Source organism: Thermobia domestica, chromosome 18, assembly GCF_964235325.1.
Source record: "Thermobia domestica chromosome 18, izTheDome1.hap1.1, whole genome shotgun sequence".
In the NCBI taxonomy this organism is placed as follows: domain Eukaryota; kingdom Metazoa; phylum Arthropoda; class Insecta; order Zygentoma; family Lepismatidae; genus Thermobia; species Thermobia domestica.
The window spans coordinates 52,420,064-52,437,119 of NC_137471.1; the positions used below are offsets into that span (position 1 = coordinate 52,420,064).

Genomic DNA, 17,056 nt, shown 5'->3' on the forward strand with positions numbered 1-17,056 from the left:
TAATTAATCTAATTAGCTTTTTTCGATATTCCAAATTCTGTAAGAATGTTGTACAATGTTTCTCTCCTAAGCGAGTCGTAAGCCTTTCTAAACTTAATAAATAATTGGTGTACCGGGGTGTTGTATTCCCACTTCTTTTCGAAATGAAATGAAAATAATTCTCTAAGTTTAACGTCCCACGGTTATGCCGGTTAGGCTAAAGGAGACGGTGATAATGATAAATGAGTGATATGGTGGAATGAAGAAAGTGGGAGGAAACGGGAGAACCCCGAGAAAAACCACGAGCACGGTGTTTGTCCACCACAAAGTCCACACGGCGCGAGTTGGGATCGAACCAGGGCCCCCAAGCACCGGAGGTGAACGCTCTACCACAGCCACCGCGCCCCCCACTTCTTTTCGAGTATTTGTCGAATGGTAAATATTTGGTCAATAGTTGATCGATTTCGTCTAAACAATAATAATAATAATAATAATAATAATAATAATAATAATAATAATAATAATAATAATAATAATAATAATAATAATAATAATAATAAGAAGAAGAAGAAGAAGAAGAAGAAGAAGAATAGATCCACTAATATACCATTTCGAAAACGGGCTTTTCTCTTCAGATAAATTATTTCAATGACATCCACGCTGTAAAAATAAAATTCCCAACTAACCACTTTTCTCAACCAATGTTTCTTGTGGTTTGTTTTATCCTATGGGACTATCACACGTGTTCTGTACGTCCAAACGTTACACAAACACGTTGTGTGAATAACGGCAGTGGTGATGTTAAGAAATAAAACATCTCGAGGCAATAAGTAACGAACTAACGTAAGAGGTTCTCTTTCGCATTTAACCTGATATCACGCTATTCATTTACAACGCAATATGCCTAAAACTTTGAAGAATAAAACAATGCATTTCCTACTTGGTTCCTTTAGGTTATTTAAGTTTAGTAAGGTGAGAACTAGCATTTTAATTTTTCAACTGAAGCATTATCACACACAACAGTTATATATAGTGTTGCTCACAAGACACTCTCGTCTCGTATCAATTCTTGCAAAAAGTTTATCTCGTTTCATGTCGCTTTGTAAATTTATATACACTCATGTCCAAAATTATTGTCGCATGTCTATAAACATGTTTTTTGTAGGAATATAATTTGATAACGAATGCGCCCGGTATTTCTTATAATGTTAGTATGTGTATAATCGGTAAACACATGTATGTGGAAAATTTCATGTCAAAAGAACAGTAAATAAGAACAAACAAAAAAAAAAAAAAAAAAACGAAAAATAAACTTTCTTGTCCATTTAGCAACATTTTGTGTTACACTTTCTAATTTCCGTATTTATAATTCTCTTCTTATAAAATTTACCACAAATATAGAGTTCCTGATTATACATATAGTGTCAGTATTAAAAGTAACCTGCAAAATCATTATTAAATTATATTCTTACAAGAAGACAGTTATAGATATGCGACAATCATTTTGGACATGAGTGTACAAACTTTATGCCCTGATTTTTTTCTTAATTTCATTTATAAGTTATCAGAATCCTCCCGCGTCACGAGAGAGCGACAAAGGGTGTTATATAACAACATTTAAATTATATTTGTTATTGGATTATATGAGGGAGGATCAGAAACTAAGGTTACAAAATCAATATTTCTGAAGTTTCGTCTGTTATAGAGGAACGAGGAGTGTGCTTTAATTGTATTACATGGAGTTGGAAACTGTGCAGAGTTTCAGCCATCCGCCAGCTACGACACTAGTTGTAGGTAAACGCAAATGGCGACTTGTCTGGAAAACTGGTCACGCGAAGAAGCTCGCTCATTTATTTGATTTTTTGTGGGCGAAACATCTAACCGTGGCTGAAATCCACGTGGAAACTGGTAGAGGTATACGGAGGTCTCGTCAGCGTGTCGCAGAATGGTGTCGAAAGTTTGCGGCTGGTAGAGAAAACGTCAAAGGCGTGACCACACTGTTGAAGTAGTTTCGCTGGGACATCATCGACCCCGCTCCCCTACATCCCGGATCTCACCTCAAGCGACTTTCACCTGTTCCCGTCGCTTTGCTTCAGACGAGGAGGTGAAACACTTCGTGACAACGTAGCTGAACACGCAAGGACAGGATTTTTATCAGGAGGGAATCTTCAATCTCATCTCACGATGCGATAATTGCCTCAACCGATATGGACACTATGTCGAAAAATAACCTAATGTGTATACTATCTGTTGGCTGTATTGATTGTATGAAATAACATATACATGTTTCAGCACAAGCTTTGTTACCTTACTTTCTGATCACTCCCTTTAAACGTTGATAAATGCTCCTCAGTGTTTGTGATTCACGTTACTGATTTTCAGCTTTTATATTACAGTATGAATCATGTAACATTAAACAATGTTTAAGATCTAGGATCCGGGTGAACTAGTGCTTCCCACGAGACTAGAAAAAATTCTCGTCTCGTCCCGGAAACGATACAAGACTAGTAACGTTTCTCGTATTGTCTCGAATTTAAAAATGTGCCTCTTGTCTTATGGGCAACACCAGCTGCATGTTGTTTTCAATTATTTAACAAAGCTTAAAACACGTAAATTCGGAAGTTATAATGCATATGAACGGTTTGGGAAGCACAATGGTGTGTCACTTTTTTTTTTTTTTTTTTAACTTTCGAGTAAACTGAAAAAAAAATGGTTTAACATTCCCATGCAATTAAATGGAACGACACATAGTAAACAAACTTCTGCTGTCATCTGCAGGTACGTTTCCGAAATTAAACTACCTACATACTGTTTTGTGATGCGATTGCAAACCATTCCACCTAAAAACTTAATTTCACCAAAAGTGCTGGTTAGACTATCATTATGTTCCCCGAACCGCTCATATATGCTTTCACTTATAGCAAATAATGTGTTACTGTACAGGCGCCAGAAAAGTATAAGTGCTTTTATATTTCTCGTGCAATTTTCGTCCTTTATTTTATTTCTCTTTTTCTTTTAAAAAAAAGGGGGGAAGTAATCACAATAACAGTATTTGTCATTTGCAATCTACAAAAGTCATCCGATCACGTTCAAACTTGACATGGAGTTGATCTTAACTTTCTTCCTGTGCAATTGTAATTTTTCATCCGGAAAGCTTTGGTTTCTCGAGTTGTAGTAATCAAAATTGTGGTTAGAATTTGGTCCAATTTTCTATTTAAAAATCACTAATACCTATTTAGAACAAGAATTATAGGAAAAAAAAAAAAAACATGAAACAAACTTGCTAAATATTAAGTAAATGCAATAAAGTTTTGCCAAAATCAACGGGGGATTTTGTTGTTGTTGTTCTTCTTCTTCTTCGCAGTTATCAGGAAAATCATTAGCGCATGCTGTATAAAAGACATGAATGATAATCAACATAGCAACGCAAAAGATGTGACTTAAAACCTATTTGGATTTGTTTTACTTGAGTCCAGAGAATGACACGGAAAATGGCATGAGCAGTTTTAATACCGTATCAGTAAATTCACCTGCTCCTGATTAAAAAAGAATGTAAACAATTTAGTCCTACTTCACGAAAAGAAGACTCCAGTGGGCCACAATTAGATATAAAAATAATCTCTCTTTTTTGCGAATTATATGTTTTCTTTTTCATTAAAGCAGTTTTTGTAAATAAAAAAACGAAAATATTCATTTTTTTTACTTAATGATTTTCTCATCCAAGTACCACCTTTGTTTCCCTATAGTGGATTATATACAGGGTGAGCCATTTTAATCAATCCACGGAAATATCTTTAAAATGATAAAACATAGAAGAAATGTTTGAAGTACACGTTATATATTGCTAAGGGGGAAAACCAATTCCGCCAGAAGTACCCCTCCCCGCCCCCCGTAAATGGGGGTAACGGGGGGTAACTTTGAAATGTCAAATGGGAATATGGGTCGAGTAATACCTCGTTCGAAAGGCCTCGAAAAACTAAGTAACGCTGTACCAAAAGATGTTTCATATTTAGCACCAGTTTCAAAATGGTCGCCATGATATAGTTCGGAAACTCCAGTACCCGTAGTATGAAAACCATGGAAGGTAAATGAATGGAACAGAATTGAAATACGTAAATATCATAGAGCATATCGAATGATGTGATCCCTGTGATCCCAGCGGCTTCCCTGATGGGGTCTTGGGGGCTAACTTCAAAATTTCAATGTCCGACCGGACAACGGTACGGGCGTACGCTTGACCTACCCAGTGCTGTTTGGAAGACAGACTTCATGGATAGAGAATTGGTGCACTGAGTTAATGCGGATGGCCACAGTTACATTTTGTTTAACTATTAGCACTCATGTCATATCGTGAGCTTGAGGGACGAAACAGTGTGTACGTATATCCCCGAAATGCTTTCCGAATAACCAGCACGCATTGCATAAAAGTTTCTGTGGCGACGGCTGTTTGTAAGTTCCAGCAATTGAATTATTCCACAACTTCTTTCGTATAACGTTCCTTCTGTTTTCGCATCAAATCATACTCAGCCATACAGATATGCGTTACCATTCAAATAAAATTTCACCTTTTTTAGTCAGTACAGCGTGATCCTTCCAAACAAATGTTTCAACCACACCATACCTATTTGTAGCGTAGCCTTAATTTGCGAATTAAAGTAGAGTTCTCATTTGAACTTTCACAGTTACTTTCCACCCCACTCACATACAGAGCGCAGGAAGAGATTATTTTGCAGGACTTGGATTTCTCTCTATACATTATGGCAATTTTACTCTAACATTTTTATCTCTGTTGTATCATTCTTGAGCCTTGGAATGCCTCCGTGGTTATCCTATTTAATTTTTGTTATTTTCATTTATCTCTAACCGTATTCATACTATAGGCACTAGACGTTTTCTTAGACACATTCACTATGTCTTGGCGATCATTTTGAAAACGGTGTCTCATGTGAAAATATTCTTACAGAAGCTGTTTGATATTCATTTGTCTATGTAACGTGATGTTACTCGCTTCAAGTTGCTATTTGAAATTTTCAAGTTGGCCCCGGATACCTTTCAGTGGAGTCACCCCGACAAAACCTTTCGATGTGCTTTACGTCAGTTACCTACTCCAGTTTTTCTTCTGTTGATTTATCTCCAATCGCTTTCATACTACGGGTACTAAACCTTTCCTCTGACACGGATACTATGTTTCGGCGGCCTTTTGAGAACACTGACATTTCACCTCAATCCTTTTCTCCTGCAAGATGTTTGATTTTGCAAGATTTATCGAACGAGGTACCACTCGACTCATGTTACTATTTGAAATCTTGAAGTTAGCCCCCAAGACCCCATCAGGGAAGCCGCTGGGATCACAGGGATCACATCATTCGATATGCCTTATGATATTTACGTATTTCAATTTTGTTCCATTCATTTACCTTCCATGGTTTTCATACTACGGGTACTGGAGTTTCCGAACCATATCATGGCGACCATTTTGAAACTGGTGCTAAATATGAAACATCTTTTCATACAGCGTTACTTAGTTTTCCGAGACCTTTCGAACGAGGTATTACTCGACCCATGTTCCCATTTGACATTTCAAAGTTACCCTCCGTTACCCTCATTAACGGGGGGCGGAGAGGAGTACTTTTGGCGGAATTGGTTTTCCCCCTTAGCAATATATAACGTGTACTTCAAACATTTCTTCTATGTTTTATCATTTTTAAGATATTTCCGTGGATTGATTAAACTGGCCCACCCTTATATTAAAAATGCCTTTACAACATTCATTATGAGTTCTGTTTAGTTCGGGACTGGCTATCTTTATTGACTTTTTGACCGATATTTCACTGGTGCTTACCAATTGTAAGTTATGCAACCCAACGGAACAGTCATGCTGGTTGCCTAACTACCAAACAAACTGCCTCAAAATTATACATCTTTGATATATTTTACTGGTTGCTTAAACTCAAACTGACAAGCAAGAAAAGAAATCATAAACTAAGAAACAGATACAAACACATTTTTGTTTTGGTGTAGAATTTGGTTTACATCTCTTTCTGCGTTCGGGAAGCACTTTAGTGTAAGCTTTAAATAATAAACTAAAGCCAAATATAAGTTCAGTTTACAAAATTCAAGCTATAAACGGCTACTTTAGTATGGTGTTAGTTTATGGTAGTAAAAGTACATTATTTACAGAATATATTCTTTCTTTAGTATTCTATCGTGTCAGTATATTTGATAAAAAGAAACTTGAGTATGTTAATCTTCTCCCGCTCGAACTTTAGCGGCCCCAATAAATGCTATGTAAAGTTATATATAGGTAAATAAACTTGTTCCGTATAACCATCGACATAAAATATGTGTAGCTCCAAAAACAATACTAATTGAAGTTTAATTTATTCATAAACTCTAAATGACAATTTTGTTCCACAAAGTCAGCACAGTGGAAAAAATGAATTATATTTTCTTATTTCTTCACGGCCACTACTATCTTTTCAGAACAGTTATGGCTTAAATTATGAAATTATTGCTAAATCACTTTAGCCATAGAACATCCTTCTAATAGTTCTACAACATTGTGTCCACCGATTTGCCCATTGTTCTTTCCTATCAACTGACTGAGTATCTTCGGTTATTGCACTTCTGATGAAGTTTCTTTTCTTCTTAATGCAATTACGAGTATTATTATTTTTCGTTTTATAATACGAAAAGGAAGGTGGAAGGTAGTGTTATTTCTTCACTAAAGTTGAAATGTTCAAAACACTCAAAATTCCCCAAGCAAAAAAGTTTTTTTTTTTTTTTTTTTTTTCAAAGTCTTGCATCAATAGTCACAACTCATAAGTTGAACATCTTAACTCTAGATATTTCTGTGCAAATGAAATTAAAATTTTCTACATGAATATTAATATTTTTGTTTTTTCAGATAGCTAAAATGTCATACGAACTGTTCCATAAACCAGTTCCCAGAGTCGCGGATTCTGACTGGCATCGCCAAGTATGGAAGAAGAAGCAGAATTCAGAAACGCTAAGAGCAGACGCTTTTACTTTGAGACAAGAATGTTGTCAAGTGAGAAATGAGACGGAGATAGCAACCAGAAAGAATAATGCCCTCAATACAGTTCGGTTAAGGGACAGGTAAGGAATTTGTAGTTCTGTAAGAATGTTGTGAAGTGAGACGAAGAAAGCAACCAGAAAGCATAATGCCCTTAATATTGCCCTGGCATTTCGTGTTGGTAGGTTAACGTCTTCCTCGTTGAATGTCAAAATCATAATTTGAGCTTATTTGTTGTATGCAGGCCCCTATTTATTTTATATTCTGTGCTCGAGCACAGGGCGGCACAATTTTGGGTGCAGCAAAATTTTGGATTTTTTAAAGATTCACGATAAAGTAATATTGAAAACTAGCAACCCGCAGAGTCCCGCGCAAGCCCGAGAAAATATGTTATTGTGTTAAATTCGTTCTAATTACAGTAGTTTCAAATTAGCTAGCTTATTTGATTATTTTTAAAAAGTCATCCTCTCCCACCCCCGCCCCAAGGGCGGAGTTTGAACTTGAACATCATGAAAAGTGATACCGTTAAACTCACAAGTAAAGGTCACGTTTGGGTGAATTGAGTTGCTGCCCGAGACATGCGTGATATAAGAGAAGTTTTAGTGCAATGCTCAAAGGGTTTAGGAGATACAGTCACTAGAACGTCACATGGAGATACATGTTATAGTCGTTATACATAGTCCAAAACATAAGAGAGAAGTCTTATACATATTATTTTCTCTAAACTAGTTTATGTTCGTGTTTCCAGCATTTTCAAGTGCTGAAACACAAGAGAAAGTTGTTTGTTTTGCAAATCCGAAGGGGTTTTGTTATTGTATAATGAAGTTACCAATTCCTACAATCAATATGCAGTTCAGAAAAGAGTACATGTCTCGCACAAATATTCTGCTCACACTTGACAAACGTAATCAAGTTGCACTTGAAACATTTGTCGTTCTCAATTCCGTCAAAGCAGTAATCGTAAGGAACGATCCAAGTTTCAGCCTCTTCATTCAAGTATCCAGCCTTATAGAAAGCAAATCGAACTATGTTGCGAAAGCAAGGAGCACTAAACTGGTAAATTGTGAACGACTGAAGTTGTATGAACCTGTCATAATGCTAAATATTCACGTCACTTCCTGTTAATTCTGTATCAGTGATGAAACGAGCAAAGGTTTTGGATGGACGGAAGAAGTGAACATCCAGAAGCTGAATCATGCCACCACATCCACCAGGTATCAGCCGTTTGATCAATGCAAAGCCTTCTGGCACAATGTGACGAAAGACTGTCGTCTTTGTTTGCAGGCCATGAATCAAGTAACAGGAGAACTGTGTTCCTATCATCTGGAATGCTTTCCCACATGACATCCGAATAGAAAGTCTTAAGATCCTACTTATTCATCTTCGCCGTTTTACCAACAAATGAGATTAAGATAATATAAGCCGGTTTGGCTGGTTTTACTGCAGGGAACCTACCGTTTGGTTCAACCACCAGAACATACATGGGACGCAGAATTTCTGTCCATGGGCATAACCGGCATTATGATATAGGAATGAGATGTTGCACTCACATATCCTACTGTTATTCTGATCTTCACTAATCCTTTCTCTCTCAACGTCCAGTACAATGCAATTCCTTCTCGAAGCGACTTCGATCAGCATTGAGGACATTGGCAGCTGGAATGTCATCAGTGATCATAAGATCACGTGCAGAAATAGGCTATAGCATGTACTTCCACGCAGTGGCGAAGCGTGCTGTAAAAAACTGGGTAGACAGACACAAACACACACATACACACACACACCATAATTCCGTGACCATAATTCCGTAAATTTTATTACGAGCTGAAATTTCTACGCTATCTAGAGGCATCTATGGTTAGCGTGCAGTAAAAATATTGTTCAGAAGAAGTCACCATGAGCGTTGAGACACTTGTCCCACTGTGTCACTAACTTACAAATGCCGTGCATGTAAAATTTGGACGCCTGACTACCAAACCAATTACGCACAGCGTCCTGAACCTCAGCGTCAGACTGAAATCTCTGTCCTTTCAATGCCTTCTTTAAAGGCCCAAAGATGTGAAAGTCACAAGGTGAATGGTCAGGGCTGTAGGGCGGGTGTCGCGACATTTCCCACTTGAATCGTTGAAACAAATCCTGCACAGGACGAGGATCCCTTCCGAAACATCCTGGCCCAGTCCACCACTATTGTTTTGGAGACGCATGCATCACCATACATGTCTTTCATACGCCGGAACACTTCAGCTGGGTTGATAACCTTCGGCATTCAGAAACTGGATGACGGCACGCTGGTCCTGTTTGGACGGATTGGGGATCTTGAACGCCATCTTTCACTTGTTATATCTGCAAAACAGAAACACGTATCAACAACATTCCTACACCCAACACACAGGGACATTAGCCATTACACACTATTAAACAAACAATATCCTCCTACACACTATACCAATAATACATGGAACGAACGGGTTTCAGTTGATCTCCCCTTATATATCTATATCTATATATCTATATCTATATCTATCTATCTATCTATCTATCTATCTATCTATCTATCTATCTATCTATATCTATATCTATATCTATATCTATATCTATATCTATATATATATATATATTTGTAGGGTATTTGTTTTTTACTTCTATTTTTAGTTCTAATATTTTGTACTGTATAAAGGATGCTGATATACACTAATCACTATTCCAAGTAAGATGATCCCTGATAATTCATAAATATAGTATTAATGTTTAAGTTTTCAATATTCTTTGTAATATATGTTTACTCTGTTCCTTTAAGTATAAAATTTTATAATTAATGAAATTTGGTGTATAGTATTTTTTTTCGAAGTATAGGTTTCTGAATGGTACTACATTTACTAGAAATGGGGGCATTACTTCCCCATATCGTCTTTAGGGATAATCATGTCTAAATTCCTTAGAATTAGCTGTAAAGTAAAAAAAAAAACGATAGAAGTAAAACACCTTACAACACCTAACCTAATACCTAATAGGGCCTACCTAATACTTTACAGTCTTGTAAATGAGCTCTATACCCTGTTCTTCATTTCGGCGAAAATATTAATAGCTCTTGCTTTGGATTCAGGTATCCTACAAAGCCTCCAGACCAAGTTCTTTTGTCCGTAATTCAAAAAGAGTGTTCATAATTCAGGAAGTGTCCGTAATTTGTCATGCTGTTCGTTAAGTATGTTTTCACTCTTTCCAGGGCACTCATTGAATGTTAAAAAAAAAAAAAAAAACTGAAGTTAATGGAATGCTCAATACCATATTTAGCAGGTTTGTTGTCTCCTGATATACGCTTTGAAGTTCATCACTGAGAATATATGTCAAGTATTCGGGAAGAGAAATGTGTTCGTTACTATCAGAACATATGTTGATAAGTTCATTCTTAAGCTGATCTGAGCAAAAAGTATTAGAAAAGGTGGATATCAAGTCTTTCAGTTTGTCGTATGGAAGAATTTTTTGATACATACTAAATTTTCTATAATTTATTAGTTCTACAATGACCAGATTTTTGTATTTTTTAAATCTTTCATCTGCACATTGAGCAAAGAATCTAATATAAATAAAATAGAGTATGTTTGTGTGCTTATCGGTCTTTGTGTATGTGTGCGTCCTGGGGATCAGACGAGTGGACCGAGTTACCAAAATTTGGTCACGGGTACCTTGGTCTAGGCCCCAGATCAAGAGGAAGCGTTTCTTTATAATTCGAACTAGGGGGTTATCAGGGGAAGCGCGTTTACCGGTGTAACCATACGGTTCAGCTCAGTTAATTTTTAAAAAGAAAATTTTAACTTTTTAAATGAACCTCGCATAATAGTGCTTCCAAGAATTTTTCTCTCAGCCAACAAACGAATGTATATATATATATATATATATGTGCGTCTCAATTGCCACGGAGATCGCAGAATTCCCCTCTCCTTCCCATATAAGGAGCTAAAATCCAGCACAATGGACAAACGTCGTCTCATAACATTCCTGTCTATGGGCTGTCATAGCTATTTTTAGCTCTTGACATCACCAAACTGCGTAGCAAACCGATTCTTTTGCCTAGCAACACGATGAGACGGAAAGAAAAGGCGCTTTAGTCTGACTTACACTCACGGGGAAGCAACCACGTTAAATTTGGTGCGCACGACTGAAATGAAAACACAAGTTGAAATAACATTTAACTTTTGTCAGTGTGAAACATAACTCTAGAACCAATGCCGTGATAATGAAGGTAACCATAATTTTAAAGTATTTGTCTACAAGTAAAAGCAAAAGTCATTACGGCGACATGGAGTAAACCAGCAGCAAAAACACTAGTTCATCAAAGGAAGATGCGAGGAGAGCAACCCGCAACCTACAGGACATCACCCCAGAATATCCAATGCAATCCACCTTTTAGTGTCAAAGCAAGTGAACAGTGCTAGTGAAAGTAATAATCAACCATGTGACGAAATATAACGAATAATTCGTGTCAACCGCGACTTCCGCGTCTTTCGTATTAAATGGGTCTAAATTATTGGTTATTAAAAGCGAAGTGCCACTGGTTATGTAATATTTGTTCGTAAAGTTTTAGTGTTGTGAATTAAAAGCAAAAATCCAAAAGTTGAGTATCCTTTCAAAATAATAATTACTATTTAAATTTACATGTGTTAATTTTAAGGAACAACTTAATTCATTTTTCTTTACAGCACGAGTGATTAGCGCCTATGCAACTTAGTAATTCGTACATTAATAAATTGCATCAGCGCTAAAGAATACAATTGGAGTTAACTTTGTGCCGGTTTCCCGAAACGTTCTGACCGAACTCTGAACCTGTTGTCCAGCGGCTATATGGTCAGTTTTAATGGTCGATCTAACCCACTGATAAATGCTAAAGAAGACATTCGAACGGTGGAGAGTCGAATCCCAGACCATAGTAAAAGCGTAAGCCCACTTTGGGACCGTAGGACACGAACCACGTACAGTAACAAAAGGGTTTATCCCGATAGGGAGTGAGACGTACCTGGATCGAACCCAGGACTGTAGTATATAATTTTCTCTCACGGGAACGTACCAGGACTCGAACCCTGATACTGTCAAATATGGCGCCCGAACAGGGACGTTTAAGGTTCAAACCCGATACTGTCAAATATGGCGCCCGATAGCACAGGAACGTTCGATAGAAACCGCATAAAAACAACGCTAATTGTATTTTCTCGATTAAGTAAATTGTAGTGCCTTATTAGTTCTATTTAATTTTGTTGTTCTGGCATTAGTAAATCAATCATCATGTCCATAAATAGAGAAATAATTCCTGTCTTGCATGAAATGCGAAAAATATGGAAAGAAACAGAGTACTTGATAGTAGAAAGTCAGTTCAGATATAGAAAAGAACCTTTTACATTGTTAGAAGTCGAAAATGCCTTAAAAGTAGAACAGGAAGTTTGTAAAATTCGTAAAAGAGCTAAACAGGAAATTGCAAAGTCTCTTTTGAAAAGGAACATAGAATATAGGGCCGAAATTGAAGATAAAATTGTTGCTAAAATGCATGAAATACGCAAATCTGATTTCTATCGAAAGGTCAAAGATGAATGTGTTTTTGAATCAGAATTTATTTCCTTGTCAGATATTAAAGGTAAATTGAAAGTTCACTATGAAAATTCAGACATTGTACGTACTGCTAAAGAAAGGTTAGCTGAAAGAATATACAAAAGATATTCAAAGCATCACAATGTTAATTGTAACAAGGATTCCAGTGATAATCAGAAATTAAATTGTAAAGCTGTATCACCGAAACGGGTTAGGTTTGCTGATCCTCTTGAAACTGTAACTTTTGTGCATCCTTCTGTAAAAATTAATGAGTCAGAAAATTTTCAAGATCATGAAAATAGTAAAAGCAAAACAGTACTATTAAAAACAGAACTTGCTGAAAGTAATTTAGAATTTGTTGAACGTGAGTTTGAAGGTATTTTGTGGGACATTGCCCCCGTAGCTCAGAAAGCATACGCACGAACAGTGAAAAATGAATGTGTTGAAACTTGTACTATTTTGCCATGTGTTAGGTCTCAGTCACCGCCTATTGTAGTAAATCAAGCTAATATTGAATTTCTTGACAATGAATTTGAACAGGTTGAAGAAATATCTGAGAGTGAATTAAAGGTAAAAAATGAAAGCATTTCTGTTGTCAGTCACGTTAACATTGAGTTAGGCCAAGCCAAAGAGTTTGTTTTGTCTCTGTCGAATAGTTTTGTAAAAAGAAAAAAGAATAATAAGCTCAACCCATCTGCTTCTTTGCAAACCCTACCAACCGTCAAGTTGATCACGTCTAGCGTAGCTCCGTGTGTGAGCGAGCGGTCAGCTGTTCCAGCTGTCATTTGTTTGTTTTGGAAGGGGACAAAAGACATTCATGGCAATGCGTGCGTCACTGCAGGAAGGTTTACTAAAGTGGTAATAAATTGCGTTGAGAATGAAGGCGAAAGCGGCCCGTTCACGCAGTCTTGTAGTGTATATCTATTAGAGGAAAATTGCCTCTATGGCACCTTGCTAACCAGTAAATTAGAATGCGTTCCGTTTCACAAAACTTGTTTATTTTTTGTGTATGTTAGGGTTGTAGAGATTTGTCAAGAGAAGAGTAGTTCTTTAAGCTGTGAGTTGAAAGTTAAAAGCATACAGATAGGACAAATGAATTATGTCACCTTTTGCATAGTTACTTGCACTCTAATTGTATATTTAGAAGATAGTACAAATGGCTTTATGCCAGGTAGGCCTAATGGTAATGAATGTAACTCAGTAACGTGGGAAAAGAAATTAAAAACCTGTCAAGAATATTTTAGTAAATTACGAAATGTTGTTTGTCAAAGGGCAAGAAAATATAGTTCACAGGTTCAATGTGGCAAAAAGCACCGGCAAAATAAAAAGAAAGTACGTAAAGTCAGACGGAAACTAAAAAGAGTTAAACGTATGTTGTATTGTTTTTCAAAACTTTTCAAGTATGTTCGTAACTGTTCTTTGAGGAATAAATGTAACAGTCGCATCAATCCTCAGACAAGTGACCGAAGTTTAAAATTGAATCACACTAGTAACTTAGCGATCCATGGCGTAGTAAATAGGTCAGGTGCTGACCACTCATCACCTACAAACAAACATCACGAACCTTTTCAGGAAGAATGTGGTAATCGGGTAAATAAATTTTTTACGTCTAAGCGATTTGAAAGTGAACAGAATAGGAAAATTAAATGTCAATCACCAATTGTTGTCAGTGATGTGCTATCAGCTGATCGTGACGTAACAACAAAGATTAAACATACAGGTAAATGGAAAATCCTAGCGAAACGAAAAATGCAATTTAGGATATACTCTGAATACCGTGAAATTGGTGCACAGCGAAAATTATCACAAAAGAAAAGTAACTGTAATTCAAGCAGTGATAAATTAGTCAATTTCTTGTGCCATGCAGCAGTTATACGTATTGAGAAACCATTCATGCTAGTTGTTTATTGGCAAATGAAACCTTTGAAAATTGTTTTTGTGTTGAAAAGGCCTCGAGTAGGTGTAGGATAAAAACAAAAAACTTCGTTAAGCCGGATTGCTTGTACTGTATGAAACCGACACTTGCAATGGTTTTGATATTAAAAAAAAAATCTTTGATATACGTAATATGATTCTTTTCGAAGTGCAAGAGTGAATTTGCGCAGTGAAAATTTTCAAATATAGTGAAAAGAAATAAATTTGCATAGTGAAGATGTGGAAAATCTCTAGTGAGTATTCCATCACAGTGTTGAAATTTTTCAAAATTAAAATGTTTTGAATCACGAATTTAAATATTTTGGTGAGAAACCATTCGGTAATAAATCTGAATGATCATATTCGAAACTAATTAGTGAAATTTCTCAATTTCTAAATAACGACTATGCGTCAATTAATAGTAATGTATACTTACGATGTGTTATATCAATTTATTTGTTTTACCTAATCAGTATGCCTCTGGGATTACTAATCAGCTGAGGATACTTGAAGTTTGGTGTGGTAAGTTATGGTAGTTACCTATACCCACCTTCATGACGCGTCGTTCAAATGAAAAGAATGTATAATGAGACATCTTATTATAAATGAGTACCAAGTAAATTGTGTATGTGATAATTATTAGCAACTGTTGTTGCTTTCACTCTGTATTAATCTTTTCGTCGAATACGAAAATATTTCAAGTCTTAACTTGAAGACATTGAAGCAAAGGTCCCTCCAACTATGGGTTATTCATATTATGTAATGCCCGGAGTAGGCAATTTTCTTATTAGTCCCCTCTATATTATTTTTGAATTTTACCCAAATATTCTATCTTTTCACTTTGCTTCGGGGATGGAAATAAATGATATTTTAATGTGGGTAGGTATCTTCAAAATTTAGGAGAGCAGACACTTTGAAAAGTGTAATGGTTTGACAAACCATCCACTGTTCAGTCCATTCTTGGTTAATTTCTAACCGGAATGTAATAATTGTAAATATCATGATATTGAGTGCTGTTGTAGATTTAAGTAAAAATTTTCATACTGTAACCAATATTTTAAAAAAAATATTTACGTGTGCTGATACTTGAATTTAATTTGTGTGTCATATATTTGATTTATAGTAGTAATGGTAATTGAAATAATACTACTAATAATGATATTAATAAATGAAAGCAGATATACAGTTATTGTATTAGTTTTCAAGAATGATTGAAGTTGTTTTCAATGAAAGTAAATATTGAAAATAATGTTTTCGATAATAGTAAGAAAATTAATTCATGTTACAATTTAAAGTACAAGGCACTACATTAATAAATATTTTAGGTTACAATTATTACTTAATATACTTGTAATATTTTTGTGTTTAATGGTAAACAATGCCAGTAAATAGTTGTTCAATTATTAAATGTGATATTTTGAAAGAAAATAACAACTTTGTTCATGTTTTGTTGTGTTGAAAATTATGGCACTTAAGTGTTTTAAAACGACAAATATTGAAATAATAAAAGACATTGATAAACTTTATTTGAATTATGGCCCAACCGTAATCCGAAATTCGTTTCGTATGGCCCACGTGTTCGTTACCGTATTTCCGAAAGGACTTTGAAAATTTTTCGTTATATCGTCACGAGAAGAGTTAAGTGATGTTAACCCTTTGAAGACCAATGGATGAAATTTGGTGACAATGGTGAAGTGATCAGTGTTGCAGGGTTCTGTTTGTTTTTCTCTCTCCCTCAAAACAAACGTCTTGTCGAGCGCCAATGTAACCATACGGTTCAGCTCAGTTAATTTTTAAAAAGAAAATTTTAACTTTTTAAATGAACCTCGCATAATAGTGCTTCCAAGAATTTTTCTCTCAGCCAACAAACGAATGTATATATATATATATATATATATGTGCGTCTCAATTGCCACGGAGATCGCAGAATTCCCCTCTCCTTCCCATATAAGGAGCTAAAATCCAGCACAATGGACAAACGTCGTCTCATAACATTCCTGTCTATGGGCTGTCATAGCTATTTTTAGCTCTTGACATCACCAAACTGCGTAGCAAACCGATTCTTTTGCCTAGCAACACGATGAGACGGAAAGAAAAGGCGCTTTAGTCTGACTTACACTCACGGGGAAGCAACCACGTTAAATTTGGTGCGCACGACTGAAATGAAAACACAAGTTGAAATAACATTTAACTTTTGTCAGTGTGAAACATAACTCTAGAACCAATGCCGTGATAATGAAGGTAACCATAATTTTAAAGTATTTGTCTACAAGTAAAAGCAAAAGTCATTACGGCGACATGGAGTAAACCAGCAGCAAAAACACTAGTTCATCAAAGGAAGATGCGAGGAGAGCAACCCGCAACCTACAGGACATCACCCCAGAATATCCAATGCAATCCACCTTTTAGTGTCAAAGCAAGTGAACAGTGCTAGTGAAAGTAATAATCAACCATGTGACGAAATATAACGAATAATTCGTGTCAACCGCGACTTCCGCGTCTTTCGTATTAAATGGGTCTAAATTATTGGTTATTAAAAGCGAAGTGCCA

General features: G+C 36.0%; 1 protein-coding gene across 1 annotated transcript in view; it reads left to right on the forward strand.

The window, feature by feature from the left end:
• The window catches only part of LOC145675467 (tektin-B1-like), a 152,037-nt gene that overhangs the window by 82,611 nt on the left and 52,370 nt on the right, over positions 1 to 17,056 (forward strand). The window contains exon 2 of the mRNA XM_081745905.1: positions 6,887 to 7,098. Within this exon, the coding sequence (XP_081602031.1) occupies positions 6,896 to 7,098 (203 nt within the window). The 5' untranslated portion in view covers positions 6,887 to 6,895. The remainder of the gene's footprint in view (positions 1 to 6,886; positions 7,099 to 17,056) is intronic.